The 20,904-nt window shown below is 38.9% G+C and overlaps 1 protein-coding gene across 1 annotated transcript in view; it reads left to right on the top strand.

Annotated features, from left to right (window-relative positions):
• LOC122815604 (serine/threonine kinase receptor associated protein) overlaps positions 1–20,904 on the top strand; it is a 399,436-nt gene that overhangs the window by 316,525 nt on the left and 62,007 nt on the right. The window contains exon 8 of the mRNA XM_044088241.1: positions 14,618–14,767. Coding sequence (XP_043944176.1) covers positions 14,618–14,767 — 150 coding nt within the window. The remainder of the gene's footprint in view (positions 1–14,617; positions 14,768–20,904) is intronic.

Raw genomic sequence — 20,904 nt, 5'->3', positions numbered from 1 at the left:
TATAAAATTTTATAAAATTACCAAATTATTATATAATCTTTCATAAACATTTATAAACATTGATAAACTGACAATAATTCATAGGAATTATTGCCATACCTAAACTTCATTTAGGGATTTACTAATACACTAGACTATATTGTATATTATATATTGTATTCATTTTTTGTTTAATCTCTTGAGTTTTTAGGATTTTTGTATATTGTATGCACAGTAATAATATTCTACAAGAGCATTAATATATAGTATTGTAACACTATTTGTTTATACATGCATTACAAGGAATTTACATGTTTTACCAAGTTTTTAAGAGCTTTTAACAATATATATATATGTAACAAAATGTTTCTTTAAGAATTTAATAGCAATTTAATATGAATTTTTGGCGCTTAATTAAGTTTATAAGGGTTGTCTTAAGTGATAATCTTGGTTCTGAAGAAGTCTGAGGGATTCAGATGAAAACGCTTAACCACTATTGATTTATGGAGTGTATTGTGTCGTGGCAATAAACTTGTGCTTTTACTGGTCTTGGAGTTCCTACAATTTTTGAAAAGACATACTGACTATTTTCACCCTGTTCGAGCCGAGGACCTGATTTCTGCTGCATAATTTTGTGGTTTGGTTGTTTGGTGCACTTTTTACATATATTGTTGTACATAGGTTCAGGTCACTAGAACGAGTGGTTCTGAGGGATCTCGTTTTTTGAGGTGAAGCATGTTCATTAGTTCAGGGTTTGACATGGCCCTATAGGTCAGGCATAGATCACCTCTGAGCAGACGGTAAGCGACTGAGAAGAGCTGGAGCTTTTTTAGTCATGCTTCATAGGGTAATTGTTTAAGGCCCTTAATCCTCTTAGTGAGGTACTTCTGTGGTCTCTCTAGTTGTTGCAGGTGTCTAGTGAGGTACATCCCAAATGGGGCATTGTACTCTATTATGGGCCTAATGAGTGAGGAGTAAAGGGGCACAGTCACCTCCTTGGATCTGGATGAGAAACCCTTTGTGATCAGGTGTGCCACATAGAAGGATTTCCTGACCGTTTTGGCTTGGGTACCCAGGTCCCTAATTACTACTTCTGTACTTAGTGGATTCCCATCTGTGTGGTAGTTTGTAGGTACTTTGTTTTTCCCAAATGGGATTACTATGCATTTTTTGGCATTTAGCTTGAGGCCGTGACTTTGGCACCAGGTGTTTGTCTCTGTGAGACCCTTTTGCAGAATGTCTGTGTCAGCTGGAGAGTCAATTATTGCACCCAATTTACAGTCATCTATGAACTTGGTTAGCCACAGTCCCTCCGCCTTTGCCTGTACTTCGGAGAAATATATACCGAACAGGAGGGGTCCCAGTACTGAGCCCTGTGGGACTCCGCTTGTGACTGGTTTAGAGTCAGACATGGCGCCTGCCACTCTTACCGTGTGGGTTCTGTCTGAGAGCCATTTGGCAACCCATCTTGTGACATGGGGGTTGATATTTAAGCTGGTGAGTTTGTCTATGATTCCTGTGTGTGGGATGGTGTTGAACGCCTTAGCGAGGTCAAGATACGCTGTGTGGACCACCTTCCCTTCATTTATGGCCTTGGTGACTGTTTCAAAGAAGTCGACCAAGTTCAGGAGGCAAGATCTGCCTTTTAACAAAGCCAAACTGGGTGGGGTCCAGTGTCTGGAGGTTCCCAATGTCCCTGTTAATGAGATCCATGATAATGCTATCCATGGCTTTGCAGACCAAGCTAGTCAAGCTTATAGGGCGATAGTTCCCAGGGTCAGTTGTGGCACCACCTTTGTGGAGTGGTACGACTGTTGCTGTACGCCATTCTTTGGGTACATAGCCTGTAGGCTGAGTTTGAATAGTGATTTGAGATGGGGGGTTAGTTCATTCTGAAGCTCGTGTAAGACACAACCTGGGATAGCATCTGGTCCCATTGATGCTGTGTTTTTGGCCTTTGCAAGGGCTGTCATTACTTGTGTGTCTGAGCTATCTGGAGCGCCACATTCGTCTGGGATGGGTGCTAGCCCCTTTGGTGGGGGGGGGGGTGAAGTTTGCACTGAACTTGTCTGCCAGGATGTTGGCAGTGTCTGTTGGTTCAGTGTATTTATGGCCATTATGCACTAGCTAGGAGCATATCTGAGAGTTTGCCCCTAGACTCTTGACATAGTTAAAGAAGGCCTTGTGGTTATCCTTAGAGTCATTGGCTATTTTTCTTTCAAAGTTGGCCTTGGATGATTTAATAAGGGAGTACAGTTTTTTACTGATGTTAATCAGAGATGCCTTCTTATTTTGGGATTTTGTTCTATCTTGCAGGAGTTTCCTCCTCCTGTTGTAAAGTTTATTTATGGCCGGGGTCCACCAGACTGACTTCCTCTCTTTTGAGGAGTTGGTCTTGGGTTTTACTTGGGATGGCTCGGTCCATGCATTCTTGAAGGTGTTCATAAAATGCACTTGTAAAGGATTCTGCCGATGGGTGGTCATTTTCCATTTGATTGGGAGCTTTGAAACTTCCCACCTCGGTCTTGAGGAGTGTAAAGTTGGCTTTAGAGAAGTTTTTTACCTTGATTTCCTTGACTGGGGGGGGTGGTCGGAATGTGGATGTCTAGTGTGATTAGTTTGTGATCTGATCTTACCAATGATGAGTTTACCTCAGGTGTGGAACATAGGTTCCCCATGTTGGTGATGACCAGGTCCAGTATGTTGTCACCTCTTGTAGGAGTGGTGACCAGCTGTTCAAGGGCGTTTGAGTTTATAAACTCAAGTAAACATTGGACTAGGGCGTTGGAGCTTGAGTAGTTTTCCCAGTCAATGTTTGGATAGTTGAAGTCACCCAGTAGCATGGTGTTGGGTAGAATCTTCATACTTTCTAATGTTCTCAGGAATGCTGCGTGAGGGTCCTGAGACAAGGTGGGAGATCTGTAGCAAGCTATAAATTGAACAGTCAATTTACCCGCTGTCAATTGCACTTGGATGGTCTCAGATTCCATGTGCTGTGCTACTAACCTAGAGGTGTAGGTGTTCTTGATGAATATGGACACACCCCCTCCTTTTATGTTCCAGTCCTGGTTTTGAGACCTAAAGGTATGGTAGGAGTTATAGCCTGGTAGTGCTGGGGTGCTCTCTGGAGCCTTGAACCAGGTTTCTGTCACTACACATACGGCAATTTCTTCCATACTAAGGAGAGCCTTGAGTGCATGCATTTTGAGGTATAGACTTCTGGCGTTGAGCAGCATTACCTACTTGATCAGCACAGTCCGAGTTACCCACCCCAGAATGTTGTCAGGTCCAGCCACTTTCCTTGGATTTACCCTTCGTAAGGTTCTCTGGAGAGCCTTGAGTGCGTGCATTTTGAGGTTTAGACTTCTGGCGTTGAGCAGCATTACCTACTTGATCAGCACAGTCCGAGTTAGCACCCCAGAATGTTGTCGGGTCCAGCCACTTTCCTTGGATTTACCCTTCGTAAGGTCCTCTGAACATCAGCTGGGTTGAGACCAAGCACTTCATTGTCCTGGCCGGTAAAGACCTTTGTTGCGGTTGTGTTCTTTTCCTCAAACCAGCTAATATATATATGTTGAGCTTGTTGAGATTTAGTGCTGTCATCACACTGAGAAGATAAAGGCCTGTAGTCTGTTATGGATTGAATTCCTTTGCACAGATGCATGGAGTCTTTTAGGTGTGTGAAGTGACTCTGAATTTTCTGTCCTATGGCATGTTTGGCATCTCTCACACCCCTATTTAGATGCAGTCTGGCTAACCTAAGGGCATCCTTATCCTCCAGCTTAAAGCCGGTATTACGTGCTCTCGGAAGCTTGTACACCTCACTTGTAAGCCCGGGTTTCTGGTTGGCCCGTATGGTGATTTTCTTGATTGTCAAATCATCTATACACTTTAATATGTATATATGCCATCACACTCTGTGTACTTACCTAGGTTGATGTGCTAGTTTACAGTAGTCACTTATTTGAACATGTTCCAGTCTGTGCTTTCAGTGTTAATTGTTCAATGCTGGGTTGGCTCATTCTTTTTTTAAGACCCATTTATTAGCTGTCTCTGCTTGTCTGCCTTTATCTCCTCCTTTAGCCTCTAGATTTGAGGCTAAATGGTTCCTAAAAGGCTTCCTTCATATTAGGCCTCCCGGAAAGCCTGTTCCTCCTCCCTGAGATCTTAATTTGGTTTTGGAAAAATTGACTCTGCTGATTTTGAGCCTTCAGCTTCCTTGTAACATTGCTCTTGGAAGACTGTTCTTTCATTAGCAGTTACTTCAGCCAGATGGCTATCTGAGCGTCAAGCTCTTATAGCTTGTCCTTCTTTTTTGTTGTTTCATAAGGACAGGGTGTCCTTGCATACTAATTCTCCTTTTACACCCAAGGTGGTGAATGAGTAATCTCTTAATGAGTTTGTTCATTTGCTCACTTTTTTCCCTTTTCCACAATCTGCTGCACACATTGGGTGTGCATAGACAAGTCAGATTTTATTTGGGTAAGACTGTTAGGAAATCTGGTCAGCTCTTGCATCATTTCATCCCATGGTCTTGGAATTAGCTGTATCCAAGCAAACTATTTCTTCTTGATCTCAGAAGCCATTTCTTTTTATTATTCCTTTCATGGTAAGAGCCTTCCTCATTTTGTTAAGGTTCATTCTACTAGGGTTGTTGCTTCTTCTGGTGCTTTTTTCAAGGGTTTGGGTACTAACTCTTTTCTTGAGGCAGCTACCTGCACTTTTTTGCATACATTTACCAAGCACTGAAAGTTGGATGGAATCTTTAAAGCTGGTTTTGCTAGGGCCATCCTTCATGGCTTCTTAGAGGGCACTGCTGGTCCTTCCTCTTCCCAAGTTTCTTCCTGAGCTTTGGCACTCATACCAATGTAATGAATACTGCAACAGTGAAATGGAAGGACAACGTACAGTTATGTGAAATCTTATAATGGTACAGGTCCTTCTCATCACTGTTGAAGTATTCACTCTCTCCCTCCATCCCCTGGTCCATTTCTGTTCTGGATATACTAATTACCTTTTCTTTTCGTTGGACTGGCATTTCTACTTGGGCTCTCAGTTCTGAGGATGGTATGTCCGGATGTCACCTTTATGCTGTATGCTATGCAAGGAGCTTACAGGTGACATACGGTGTACCTTAAAGCAACCTAAAGGCTTTGGTATACTGGCCGGACGTCAGGCCGCCCTTGGTAGGGGATCCCTAATGTTCATAGAACCTATGAATCCCTAATGTAATGAATACTACAACAGTGACAAGGAGGACATCTAACATTGTGGTAAGATTTTACACAACTGTACTTCATCCAAACAGTGAAGACATCCAGAAGAGGCTGGACAGCAGAAGATTCAGTGTGTTTTTGTTTTAGATTTTTTTTTTTATTAAGCTGCAACTGATTGTTGGGGCAGGTGGATTCGAAAGCCATGGTTTCCTGAGCAAGAAGCTTCAGTCAGCAGGAGGGAAAACTCGTGTATCCTAACACGATGTCCATTTTTCTGAAACCTTAAGAGTCTAGTGGCCCAGTGGCACTTTTTAACCAAGACAGTTAATGTCTCACAAGAAGCTTGGAAGCCTAACACAAGTAAGTCCTATATGGGCAAGTGGAAAAAGTCTGACTTGGTATGAGGTAGGGAATAGACTCCATACTTTTCCAGAACTGTGTTGAGAGCCTAACATTTTCGTCTGTCATACTTTTGACTTCCACAACTTTGTCCATAAACCTGCTAGTGTATTCTTATTACACTGTTAATTGTTCTTCATGGGTGTTCTTCACTCCAAGAATGTCCATTCCTGAAGCTTGAGACATGAATTGCGTTACTAAGAAAGCAACTAAGGATATTCATGAATGTGTCAGTGTTGCAGTAGCCTAAGCTATAAAGGTTTTTATCCCCCCACACACAAACACTGCACCGGCCAGCTTCTCAAAGCTTTGGGTGCCTTCCATACACTGTTTTTGCCAGAAGTGAATGGGGCACCCATATGAATGGCCAGTGAAGCACTAAAAGCTTCAGAGCCTTTTTTGCCCCTAATGTAAATGCTTCTATTTGTAGTTCCTGTCAATGGGCTGTGATTTTCAATCTGGGCAGATAAGTCCCTGTTGACTAGTGCCATCCTTACAAAATTTAGTTTTCTGTGGAAAACGTGTTTATTTGACAATAATTCTGTGAAAGTACTTGTGACAAAAGGAAGTGAACATCCATTTATCATACCAGAAGTACATTGGCAGTGTCTCTGTGAACTTATTGTGAAGAAAAGGTTTGTTTTATGACTAAAAACCTAGTTTGTCAATATGTTGGGGAAAGGACAATTTGCCTGTGCACCTTTTAGTGGTATACATAATTCAGAAACACTAGTTCTGTTTGTAACAGAGCAGCACTTATCCATCCTTAATAAGTTTTTAGGACTGATCGACTGAAGTGTATTTATTAATAGACTATAAAGCTTTTTGTAAATGTTTTCTAAAGCCAGTAAACAGATGTAGAGTAACTTTTGTTGCTAAATATTTCACCATCAGCCAAGAACAATAAGACACGTGGGTATCCTAATTATTTGTGTTAGCCGAAAGTTCTTCTAGGTCTCTAGTTGCATGTCCTGTCCCCACATCCCCACCACTGATACTTTGCTTTAGTTTAATATTAGGAGAGATGACAAACTCTGTCATCTATTTGGATGTATTTTACCAACAGACATAACCTTTTGGCTAGGCTGTATCAAGTAGTTTAGACTCTAAGAATATGCCACATTAAAACAAACGTTTATGTGGTACTGAAGGCTTTAACGTCTTAAATGGTCTTGTAATTTTATTGTAGAATGCAAAGGCAATTCTTAGATTGTCGTACTTGGGGTATTCATCTTATTTCAAGGAAGGTCTGTACAAGTCACTAAACACTACATGATAAGAACGGGGTATAAAAGATGATTGTGGAAGCCCTCTTCTATATCACTGTTGCAGTATTCCAGTGCTCTTGGGTTATCTCTCCAATTAACCTCGGTGTCTAGACTGGTACCAAAGCCAAAACTGTCCATATATCTGATGTATAACCCAAGCCCATGTCCACAATGGTATGTAAGTAGATGTGCGAGAGTGCAATCCTCAGACTATCAGTCCAAACACGTCTTGTACCCGTTGGTCTGTTCTAAACGTGGCAGTTGGTATTATCCTTGCCCTCATTTACTCTAAGTACCACATTTGGGAACCTTCCTTGTTTTCTTTGCAGTTTGGTATTTTGAAACTTGTAGTTGTAGCTAAGAGGAGGAAGTGTAGTTGTGGTTGGCTGATTCCTTCTAAGGACCGGCACACTCCTAGTATGTTTCCTGTTTTGGGGTAGAACACTACTAGTCATTTGTACCAAAAAACCCAAGTACTAGTCTTTCCTGTCTTGGTACCTATTTAGAGAGACAACATTTAAAGTGCCTCGCCCAGTCTAACGTGACAGAACCTTCTAGCTTATTTTGCTGTTAAGGCACATTTACTTGCCATCTCTGCATGTTTAGCTCTAGACCCACCACTGCTTTCTAGACTTAAGATAAAACACTTTCTCAAGGGTGTTCTTCACTTGAACCAACATAGGAAGGCTCTTCTCTTTCATGGGACCTAAACTTTGTTTTGGAAAAACTTACTCATCCGCCTTTTGAGCCAGTGGCATCAGCTCCTATGAAATTGTGTGCATGGGAAACCATTTTACTAGTGTCGCTTACTTCTGCTGGAAGAGTTTCTGAGCTGTTTCGACCTTTTCTTTCATAAGGAAAAGGTTTCTGAGGATCAATCCCTCCTTTATGCCTAAAGTGTTCAAGTGTTCAATGAGTTCTCTCTCATCCAGGCAATGAATCTTTTCACCATCTTTCCCATACCCTCAGAAGAAAGCTGAGAGGTCCTCTATTGTCCACGTGCAGGCAGTTCACGTTTTATTTAGGTAAAACTAAAGATCTTCAGAAAGCTGACCCATCCGTTTCCTATTCCTTCCAGGAGGCCAAGCTAGGCAACTCTCTCTCTAAGCAAACAGTTGCTAACTGGATTTCTAAATTCATTTCCTTTTCTTACATCTGCCGTGGTAAATCCCCACCATCTTCTTTTAAAGACCACTCCACTAAAGCAGTTGCTTCCTCTGAAAAGGAATTCAGTCCAGAGCTATTTTAGAAGCAGCTACTTGGTCCATATATACACACTTTCACAAAACATTATAGGGTATGTGACTTCTCAAGATCCAGAGCCTCCTTTGTGGATTAATGTGTCCTCTCTGGATTAATTGACGGTTCCTCTTGTTCCTGATCCATCCACCCTTTCTAAATATTAAGGTTTTGTAATCATTTTAACAGTACTGAATACTACAACAAGGGATCTAAGGAAGGGCATATGATTTTGTAAGAGCTTGCCATAACAGTAGATGTCATACTGCATTATTACCCCTCACTTTTTTTCCCCTATCATTGTCTTGTCCTCTATTTCCTTATGGACCAAGGGATAATCCACAAACCAAAAGACAGCTAGTTCACCCAGGCTAACACTGTGCTGAAAAGCAAATAAACTGTCTGTGCAATCCAGTAATAAAAGTTCTGCTAAAATCCAGAATTTAATGAAAAGAATGAAATGAAACAAATTAAGAACAAAAATAATAAAAATTAAGTCCCTTGTCCAATGATGAGCGCTTTCGAATAGTTCTTCAGATCGTATAATCAAATGGGACATTCATCTGTATATATAAGCCAGTCAGAATTATTCACCCAATGCGAATATCAACACCAAAGTTCCAGCCAATCCATGTTTGGATTTCTCCATCTGATTTGCATAAACCGGGTTAACAAACCCATTTTCTAAATGGATGCCTCATACAGCTCGCTAATGTTCAGTACTAATGAAATATGCAAAGTAGGTGATGTTAGTAACCAATAGCACTTCCAAAAGAAGTAACAGGTGAAGCAGCTAGCTTTCATTCATACTTAGAAGCATGCCTCATACCAATGTATTGTAGTCAGAATATGCAAAATAGGTGAACTAAACAGCTAATAGTGGTTTCCAAGAAACAACAAAACACAAATCTGCTAGCCTTCATGTATTCTTATTGAAAAACTTGTCAAATAATCCCAGAAGCAGTTTTTTACATATTTCTAATATTCAGTAGAGGAAAAATGGCACGAACAATAAATGGATGATCTAAGTAGCCAATAGTGGCTTCCAAGGAGTGGCAGAAAACAAATCTGCTGACTTTCATAAATTCCTATTATGAAACTTCTTTTCTTTTATCTAATTAACCCAAAAGAAGTTTTGCACATATCTCTGATGTCCAGTGATGGGGATGACAAAAAGCATGTATAGTAGTAAACATCGCTATCGATAAGAGAGGCAATGTCATTACTAAAATTTCATTTCCCAAAGCAGGGATATGGCAGGACAATTGCTGAGTGACAATAAATGTCAAGGCTCCATGTCTTGCATGGCCACATTTGTATCTCGATAAATTCACATGGTGGCTGCCTATAAGTTTTTCCTGAGAAGAGTATAAGTATGTTATTTCACTCTGGCAATGTATGCAAGTTTCAGACTTCATTTCATCCATCCAAAGTCAGTATATACAAGTTTCTGACTTCATCCCATCCATTCAAGATCAATAGGGAACTTTTACTAAAATTTCCACCATCTTTGTTCAGATGTTTATCATACTGTTCAGTTTTGTTTAGATGAAAACAGAGTAGGAAAAATATGGGCATATTAAAATACGAATAGCATATGTCGACAGCATCAAATCTTGTAATCTTGACACTAACATAATATAACTTAATCAAACTTCCATTAGGACATAAATGTTCTTATAAAACAAAGTAATGAGTATGTTATTTCACTATAGCCATGTATGCAAGTTTCAGACTTCATGCATACATGCCCATATTTTTCCTGCTCTGGTTACATCTAAACAAAACTGAACAGTATGATAAACATCTGAACAGAGATGGTGGAATTTTAGTAAAAGTTCCCTATTGATCTTGAGTGGATGGGATGAAGTCAGAAACTTATATATACTGATTTTGGATGGATGAAATGAAGTCTGAAACTTGCATACATTGCCAGAGTGAAATAACATACTTATACTCTTCTCAGGAAAAACCTATAGGCAGCCACCATGTGAATTTATCGAGATACAAATGTGACCATGCAAGACATGGAGCCTTGACATTTATTGTCACTCAGCAATTGTCCTGCCATATCCCTGTTTTGAGAAATTAAATTTTAGTAATGACATCGCTTATCTTTTATCGATAGCGATGTTTACTACTATACATTTTTTTTGTCATCCCCATCACTGGACATCAGAGATATGTGCAAAACTTCTTTTGGGTTAATTAGATAAAAGAAAAGAAGTTTCATAATAGGAATTTATGAAAGTCAGCAGCTTTGTTTTCTGCCACTCATTGGAAGCCACTATTGGCTGCCTAGATCATCCATTTATTGTGCGTGCCATTTTTCCTCTATTGAATATTAGAAATATGTAAAAAAACTGCTTCTGGGATTATTTGACAAGTTTTCAATAAGAATACATGAAGACTAGCAGATTTGTTTTGTTGTTTCTTGGAAACCACTATTAGCTGTTTAGTTCACCTATTTTGCATATTCTGACTCTAATACATTGGTATGAGGCATGCTTCTAAGTATGAATGAAAGCTAGCTGCTTCACCTGTTACTTCTTTTGGAAGTGCTATTGGTTACTAACATCACCTACTTTGCATATTTCATTAGTACTGAACATTAGCGAGCTGTGTGAGGCATCCATTTAGAAAATGGGATTGTTAACCTGGTTCATGCAAATCAGATGGAGAAATTCAAACATGGATTGGCTGGAACTTTGGTGTTGATATTCTCATTGGCTGAATAATTCTGACTGGCTTATATATACAGATGAATATCCCATTTGATTATACGATCTGAAGAAGAACTATTCAAAAGCGCTTATCGTTGGACAAGGGACTTAATTTTTATTATTTTTGTTCTTATTTTGTTTTATTTCATTCTTTTCATTAAATTCTGGATTTTAACAGAACTTGTATTACTGGATTGCACAGACAGTTTATTTGCTTTTCAGCACAGTGTTAGGCTGGGTGAACTAGCTGTCTTTTGGTTTGTGGATTATTTATTGGACAGTTCACCGCAGCAAAAGGGAATATCTTTTCATTTTGTATGGACCAAGGGGGAGCCATTCTATACCTTCCTTCTTCCTAGCTGACCTATTAACTTTTATGTTACTGTTCCTCGTGTGTTTTCAGGTTCCTGGCTTTGAGATAGTCATATACAAGAAATGCAGCTCTGTGGAAGGTTTTGGCTTTGGTACCATGGCTGGACATCCAGGTTATATGATGAGGTAACCAACAGTATTGGAATACTGATTCGATGATCAGTAGGACTTCTACTGTTATGGTAAGTTCTTAAATAACTGTACTTTTCTTTCACCATGTTAAAACTGTAGCCTTGTACAAAGATGCAAACACTGCATCTTGGGTGGCAACTTGCATGTTGATACCATACCTTCTTCCCCCATTTTACATGCTGCTTGTTAAATTCATGCATTCTTCTGGCCATGGAAGGGGTGGAGTTTATAGGCAGGGTCAATAGAAAATTGTGAATTTTTATCAAAAACTGTGGAAATATAATGGCTTTGGTACCAAATCCTGTTGCCATCTAATAGTTTGTATCATGTGATGCATTTCATTAATCACATACATTACTAGACAGGTGCGTTCTAAGTTTTGCTGAGTTCCTCTTCTAAGTCCTCTAAACTTTGCATAAAGTGCAACACATACATATCATTTTTGAAGCAGGTGTATGGAAATTTAATTACCTGAGCATGTTTTGCTGAAAGTGAATTTTTACAAATCAGTTGATGAACTGCTGTCTTTTCTGCCCCATAGTAATTTAACAGCAATATTTAATTCCAAAATCCCTTAAACGTTGTGAACATAAATTGCCAGAAACTGATACCAGCATTTTTTTTGTGAAAATGATTACCAGTAAAGGTGTTGACGTGTTTCTTTACGTTTTGTAAGCATGCAGTTAGGTGATTTAAAACAGGCAACATATTCAACATGTAAAAAGTTGTTTAACATTTATTATTAATTTTTAATAGCAGGGAAACTCAGATTTGCAGAACAAAACATGTTGCTGTCTTATCAATATGAGTGGGGATATTTCCATCTTTTTTCATACCCATTCAATGATTTTTTTTAATACTTGAAACTTTATTGAACAATAAACAATGGTAAAAAAAATGTCAAGAAAAGGAGACCCTGTGTGTCATAAAAACCTGTAATACTACAATATTGAAATTTCTATTAAGTCCAGAAAAGAGAAGAGTATTCCCCATCCTTTGAACCTTTTCTTTTTCCATCTTTTTATATAGCAACATATAAATTCTGAACACATCCCTTCTGTTCATAAGTACAATCACTGTGTAAAAATGCAGATGCACAGTTTATTCAAATACACCAGCACTTTGTTTCCAGTGTTTAAAGGAGCAATTCCAGTTTCTAAAACTATAGCTAGATCTTCTCGGATATGGGAAATGCATGTCAAGTTTTGCCTTGTCTTTCTTTGTATATGGATTGAGAACCCCAAGTGTCTAGTGTTCTCTACTTACTGTCGGGAAGATGTGCCTGTGCTGCCATTCTAATCACATCAGTAATTCCAGCTGGTTTACTATCATCCTCCTCTGACTCTCCTTCTACACTTTCCCACTCTTTAAACTCCTCTCTGAATAGTCATCTTCCTGTAAATGTTCACAAAATGTATTCGTTTTTTGCAATTTTACCTTTAATTATTTGTTAAACTACTATATTGTCACTTCTGCTTTATTTAAACCATACTAAACCAGTTTGCTGTAACTCCACTTGTAAGTAAATTGTGATAATCTACCATTCTACTATGTATGTACTGAAGCTTTTTCACCACTTGTTTTTTTTTTTTAAACCTGTAACTTGCACCATATGGTTAAGTATGTACTGGAGCTTTTCTCCCCGGGCCTCTGCTGAAAAAAGGCTTCGGCACAGCCAGACATTCCCGGTCAACAAATGTAAAATAAAATAAATAAAAATAAATTTCCACAAAGTGCCTTCTGTCAAATGCTCACATCACCGAATTGGTATGCTGAAAATAAAAATGTTATTCCACCCCATTGTCGAACCATGTTAATAGCGACAGTTTGACATGTTCTGTTTTGGAAATGTGGCTGTTGGCATATATGTTCCATTCTTTGTTCATTTATGTGGTTCGCTGACTTTCCATTCAAGGTCTAGCCACTTGGAAAACTGCCTTTCAATGTTGCCATCTACGATGGAAGGCATTTTGTGGAAATGATAGTAAACCCTTCCTGCCATATTTCTTGTCCCCTTGTACATTGCCAAATCATTTAAATGCCCTATATTAGCTTCCCCACATGTCCAACATTCATCTCTCCAACATAGACCTCTTTCTTTGAGCTACGTCGGTGTGAAGTGCCAAAGCCAGGCCAACTTCATATAAGTTAGAGGTAATGATAACTGGGCGTTTTTACTGTCCATTGTCTTTTGAATAATCCATTCCTCCTCTCCCATACACTTTATATCATTTGCTCTAGTTCCCTTTCCCACCTCATTTTAAGTGATAACTGATCTGCCCCATCCATCATTTTTTATTGATGGGGAGAAGTGCCAATATATCATGCTCCTTCAGTTTTGTTTCCGTTTTCTATTTTTTATGTTCTAGTCATTCTCTTCATCTTGTACTCCTCATCTGTATTTATTGCTTCCATCGAAGCTTACTCCCCACTTTTGTCAACCAGTTCCTGATATGTGAGGATGTCCCGTTTCATCCTTTAACATATCCTTTATTGTATAAATATCACTCTTTGCCTAGTTCTCCCAATAAATCACTTTGTCTATTTTGCACTTTCATGAGCCCTCCAGACTTCCAATGTCTAATGCATTTTTAATGTCCTCTAATAACTTATGTGGGTTTGCTAACCACAGCATTACATTCAGTGAACCACATTAAGTTATAAATGTCCACTTCCAGAATACTAATTGTATATGCTAAATGTTGCTTTTAAAATTGTCAGTGGTTTTACTGCCAGGTTGAACAGCATAGGTAAAACTGGGTAAGCTTGTCTGGTACCCCTCTTAAACTGTATCGAGAGTGATATAACTCCCTTAGTAAGCGTTCAGGCTCTGGATGTACTATTTAACATTTTAGATTTCCTTGTAAAGCTTTCAGGAAAGTTTATTTTTTTTTTGTAAAATTTCCCATAGGCAATGCAAATAGTTGCAGCATTTTTAGATAAAAACATTGTCATAATTACTAAGTAAAATAAATTTTGTGAGGAGAGCAACATAAAAATTGTGGAAAATTGGAAGGGGGGGGGCAATTTTCCTGTGACCCTGACTATAGTCAAGGACTATCCTTGGAAATTTCTTGGGTGACACAGGAAGCTACTTGGCATTTTCTTTTCAGGCAAAACTACCATTTTGGATTAAATCAATAGTTTAACTTGTTGCATTTGAGTGATGTGTATAAGTAACAAATGTGAGTATATAGATGGAATTATAAGTAACAAATGTGAGTATATAGATGGAATTCTGTAGATCACATGGAGTACAGTAGATCAGCACTGTCTGTTCTTCTTGCAGAGTCGTACAAAGGACACTTTGGTCCAATCCACTGTGTAAGATTTAGTCCTGATGGAGAGTTGTATGCCAGTGGTTCTGAGGATGGTACTCTGAGACTGTGGCAAACAACTGTGGGGAAGACGTACGGTCTTTGGAAATGTGTACTTCCTGGTAAGATTGTTGTGTTTTAGTTTACTTATTAGGCTGTACATTTCCTGTGGTTTAATACTGGATACTTTTAAAATGATTATAACACAGTATGTAAAGCATTGTTTGTGCTGCACCAGTTGTATAGCATATTCAAGGAAGGTACCTTTGCCAAGCATCACTCTTTCTACTTTTGCACACTTATAAGAACGTGTAACGTACCAAATGTAGAGCTAGTTGCTGGGGTCCACCATGTAGAGGTAAAAGGAGACATGCCCCATTATTTTAATGTGACGACTGTTTCAAGTTGAAAGTTTTGCTGCTTATTTTCATCTGGTTAAACCTTTGCTAGTTGCAACTAAAACAAATGTGGAAAGCATGTCATAAAAAATGTATGGTTTGCCATCATTTCTTAAATTCATGTGCTTAGACAGCAGAAAGGTTTTGCATGGGCAATCGAGTGGTTGCAAAAAATGTTAGTGTGTTTTGCAAGATCGTGCTATAGTGAGGACTTTGGACTCTGCAGTTTCCCCATTGTACTTCTGCTTTGCAGGTGGTATATGCAAGTCTTTGAGACTGTGGTGCAGAGGGTAGCTTGCCTCCTGCAAAAAGTACTTGTTTTTGTATGTGGAAGTACTTTTTTTATGAGTTGCTGTATGATTTGTTTGTTTTTAATTTTTTGTGTTGCAGTCACCTTTGATAATTTGACTTTTTTTCAACCTTGACCAGGAGCGTTGCCACAGTCTTGGCAAACTTCACACTGAGCATACTTGAAAGAATGAATCGTTCTTGCCCCCCCCCTCCTTATTTTCTTCATGGCGTGGGATATTGCATAACTTGTTGCCATCTCTCTTCATTCACAGCTTTTTCCTACTGTCTTGGATAGTTATGGCTGACTGTTGCAGGTCTTCTCTTGCGCAGTCAAGCCGTCTCTTGTACTGGATGTCTGTCTACTTTTTCCGCCACCTTGTCTCTCCCAAATTTTCTTGAGCAGATTGTCTACTGCTGTCTTGCAGAAGTGATCAAACTACTGTAATTTTTTTGTTCTTGACGTTTTCTGCACTTGGGGCTACGTTGGCTTCTGCTACAATGTCCTCATTTCTTCTCACCCACTGTGTGCATCCTACACACCTGTCTTAGGCACTTCATCCTCATTTCCTCAAGCTTCCACTGTACCTTCACTCTCCAGGTTTCTGTGCCACGCAAAAGTACTTTGACATTCTGTATTGCACTGCCCTTGACACATTGTGACTGTTGGCTACAAGCACATGTGCTTCTAGCCTTGACCTCCTCATTCAGACTTCCCTTCTGCTCACCCACCCTCCACTATTTTCCCTTCTGACTCACTTTCCAGCTTCTCTTCCTCCATTTCCTTGCAGGACAATTGCCTTGTCTGTATTGTTTATTCCGATAAGCCTTCAGTTTTGCTTTCCAGTCTCCTATCATTTGCTGATGCTCCTGCTCTGGGCCTGCTTGTAGTGCCACATGGTCTGCATACAGCAACTTTGTCCCCTCCAACCTATCTGTTAATGTAGTTCATAATCAGTATGAACACTAGTGGCCTTAACCCTGATACATACCCATTTCCACTGGAAAACCCTCAGATAGAGAACACTTCGTACTTGTCTCATTAGGTTCTTTGTACATAGTCTGCACTAATTCTAGCAGTGTTTTCAAGACTTACAGCCCTCACAAGACTGCCAAAATTAACTTTTAGTACCTTGTCATTTGCTTTCACTAAGTTGGATTCTTTCCTCATCTCCATTTTTTCTCCCATCTTTGTTATTGCAAACATGGGATCATTTGTACTGCATCTTGACCTGGAACTAAACTGGAACCAGCTGAGAGAGTCCAACAGTCCTTGTAGATGTTACAAAATTCACTGGTCAGTAACCACGCAAGAACCACCAGGGTAAAATAATTCCAGGACCAAGATTTATTTAAAGCGCTTTTCGTTTGCCTAGTGAGCAAACTTCTTCAGAATAAATTACACTCGCCCATAATACTGTATTTAAATCACTAATTAGTCATAAATTTAACTTAATAAGTATTAATTAAGATCAAAATAGATGGAAAACAATGTTAAAACTACCTTTTTTATTTTCAGCAAGTTTATTCCTAATAGACATTTAATTTCCATAAAGTTGGTGTATATTTATACACGTATATATTTGAAATGATTTAGGAATGTTTTTATGTATACTAAGCTGTAACAACATATACACAGGTTTTGAGGTAGTTTTAACATTGTTTTCCATCTATTTTGATCTTAATTAATACTTATTAAGTTCAATTGATGACTAATTAGTGATTTAAATACAGTATTATGGGCGAGTGTAATTTATTCTGAAGAAGTTTGCTCACTAGGCAAACGAAAAGCGCTTTAAATAAATCTTGGTCCTGGAATTATTTTACCCTGGTGGTTCTTGCGTGGTTACTGACCAGTGAATTTTGTAACATCTACAAGGACTGTTGGACTCTCTCAGCTGGTTCCATTGTTTGTTTTAATAGTGACTTGTGGTGTTTTTCGTCTTTTCCCAGTCTGGAACTAAACTGCTCCTCTCTCATCTTATTTTCTACTACTCTGAGGTTTAGCTATAACATTTTCTAGCACTTTCATGCAGTGTGGCAGGAGATTGACACCTCTGTACTGCCCACAGTTGTGAATGTTCCCTTTGTTCTTGTACACAGCACTAGAATACCTTTTCTCCAGTTATCTGGACTACACCTATCCTTTCCTACTGCAGTGAGTACTAGGGTTGCCATCTTTTCAAATGGCCAAAGTGGGGCATTTTCGGGACACATCAGATTTTACAGGCCGACACATACCCACGGTCAGTACAAAGGTTAAAACTTAACTTTTTTGCCTAAATGAAAGCTTACTCTTGTAGCAGTTTAGTTGCTTATTCTGTTTCTTGTAACATTTAGGTATTTTACATTCAGAAATAACTATTTTATGCAATTATTATATGAAATATGGGACATAATTATGTCCTACAATCTCAAGACATTTGCCATTTTTAATATTTTTGGTCAGGACTCAACTGCCCAAAAAGGGACTGTCCCTTGCAAAGTGGGACAGCAGGTGGTAACCCTGAGTAGCCTTAGGTGTTATTCCCCCCTAACTTTTCCAACAATTTTATTGCATCAACTAAGACTTTATCTGAACCTCATGCTTTCCCTGACTTCATTTTCTTCTGTGCCGTTTTCACTTCTAGGGTGGGTTCTTTTTTCTTTTTAGACTATGCATGGGGTAGTACAGGTTTTGTGGCTTTTATTCATTCATAAGCTGCTGAAAGCACTCCCATCTGTTTGCTGTCCTGTGGACTGGTGAGCAGGTTGTTGCTGGCATCTCTTATAAATGGGTGTTTGACTATCTAATCTTTCTGTCTTTGCCTTGAAATCCAAGTATTTCTTTGTGCCATCTTCTGAGCCACTTTCCAGGAGTCTATAGAGTTTCTGTAGCACCTTGTGTTTCTTCATTGCAACTGCTGTGCACACTTAGCTTCCTTGTTAGCCACCCAATATGCTTTCTTAGCCTAGTCCTTTTTTTTCTGCCTTCCACTTCACATCTTCATGATAATGATGAAATATGTTGATCAATGTGATGGATTTAAAATAAGGTGCCCAATACCCAAGAAGATGCACTTGCTTAAACAGGAGTATGCAGATAAAGTAGTAAGTAAACAAAGTAATATGCTCCCAAATGATACATTTTGATAAATGTAGATTGATTTTCTTGTCAGGTGAAAACTACATACTTGAATAAATAGATACAGAAAAATATTTCATGTTGATAACCCAGCTTTGTAAATAATACCGTAGACCATTTAAAGCTGTACATAGTGGTATGCAGAATTAATCCTTGTAAGTGCAGGCTTTGGTAAAAGTTGATCTGATGTCAGTCTTCATTCCGTCTTCAACATGTGGATTCAGATCTGACTGATGATGCTAAAGCTTACAGCCACCAAATCTCTCAAGCTTCCCCCTTACCTACAGTGCACCTGCCAAATTACCTCAGATTTCATTTGCCACTTCTAGCAATTGGATGTGGACTGTGAATCTCTTTCAAGCTGAATTAGATAGTTTTCTGATTTTTTTTTTCAGAATTTTTCCCATTATCTCTACTGTTCTTTTTCTTTTTGACTAACTTGCCCTTACAACTTCATAGTAAACACTTCCATACCATTGCTTGGTATTCCCTTGCCACCTCCTCTTAACAAGTTTCTTTAGAATGTTATAGTTGTAAGTTTTTCCTTTTTGCTGCTGTTCCTGTTTCTTCCCTTTCCCTTTTTCATACTTGGTACTCTCACATACTATCATTAGTATTTCCTTCCCCTTACGACCTTGTTGTAACTCTTTATACCAGTGTTGGTATCCCTCCCACTCTTAATTGCCTTTTTCCTTTTGATTGCCTTTCTTCTTTAATATCTGTCTGTTATTCCTTTATCAGATACTGCATGATGACTGACAACTGTGCGTTTCAAAATGTGGGCGTAAGTTGCCGCTCTTGGATGCACACACTGTGTATTGCTTTGGTACTTTACATTTATAGCAGTACTGCTCTATTTGTCGTGGATTTAATCTTTGAGCTTTGACTGAGTGGAAAAATAAATTGATATTGAAAGGCATTGTTCCTTCTGCTTTTGGAGAAGCCATATCCCATTCACCGAAGTCGAAGCCTTCTACTTCATCCAAATCATCTTCAAACTCTTCTCGGAAGAGAAGTGCAAAAGTTCTGGTCTCAACCCCGGATCAGAAGAAAATGAGAGTTCAGAATCCAACTGCTCGCTCTAATCTTACGCATTCTAAATCAAGCATTACAGATCTGGCATTTGCTATGTCGAATCAAAAGACTAAATCATCTGATTCTAATATACCGTATCACACAGACCCTTTGAAGACTCTGTATTGTCCTCGGACCAGATATTCTTCATTGGTGGACCCAGTTCCTGACACACTCCCATCACCTTTTTGCACAGACCAGCATCTCCCTCCATTTACTCTACTCGTTTTTCCAGAAGTCTCACAGAAGATGTGGAGAGAGTGGTGAGGAAGATCCTCTCGGCATAGAGGCAGATTGGTTTTCATTTGCTAGTAATGGCTTTTTTGGCAGTCATCATAATTAGACTTGACAGGGCCTTACTCTGTCTAGGCTATTCCAATTGTGTATCATAGCTCTAAAAATCATTTCTTTAGTGACACCAATTTGCTCACCAAGCATCTACAAAAGAGTAGTCTACAGGGAATCTTTAAAGTCTGCCAGCTCATTGCACTCCTAGAAAATGTTGCCATTTACCTCTTTCTTCCCCGTTGCACCTCCAATATTTGCTATCTACCTGAGGAAAATTTATCTGCTTGGATTATAAAAATACCTGTGTAAACACTTCCAAGCAAAGGTCCTACATTTTCTAGACTTTATTGCATATTTGGGAGAAATGCATATATCCCTCCATTATTTCTTTGTGAATTGCTTATCAAATCTCTCTTCCCAATCCTTTCTAACCTCCTCTGATTCTCATAGTTGTAATGCAATATTTATTATGCTGTACTTATTCCTTTTTTAACGGCGACCTCTGTTCTGTATTCTACTAAAAACTCTGCCAGCGCTAGTCATTTGTTTAGGACCTCCCTATTTCTTTTTTTTTTTGCCTATATTTTATCAATATTTGATAAGGAATGACGATTCTAGGGAATGACTATTCTAACCTGCATTCCAAATAAGTTCCTGGCATCTTCCCATTCTGTTACCTTTCCCTCTCTAGTTATCTGCTCCCAATACCTTGTTTCTTTTGCCAGTTTTCTCCAATAGATTCCCCCTCTTGCTTGTTGTCTTTATCCCTCATTGCAGTCATCCATATCGGCAAAATCTCCTTTCTCCATTACAGTGTTGACTTAGTTTTTAGAATACTTTCTACTAATTTATGAATATAATATTCTGTATAATTATTGTTCTCCTTAAAGATCTGCATCCAAACTCCCAGTCTCTGCTTGTTTCTTGAGCTTCAGTCCCTGTTTCATCATCTCTTTCCACTTTGAAGTATAGTTTTCTGCTTGTACTATGTATCCAAGCCTTAACTGTGCTGCTCTGAAGATACCCCCCTCAAATCGGTAATCCTAATCCACCCTCTGGTGCCACTAGAACCATTGCCTGGAGGCTT

This window comes from Protopterus annectens, chromosome 11.part0, assembly GCF_019279795.1.
Source record: "Protopterus annectens isolate FY-2018-M chromosome 11.part0, PAN1.0, whole genome shotgun sequence".
In the NCBI taxonomy this organism is placed as follows: Eukaryota; Metazoa; Chordata; order Ceratodontiformes; family Protopteridae; genus Protopterus; species Protopterus annectens.
This window is presented reverse-complemented; position numbering and strand designations above follow the sequence as displayed.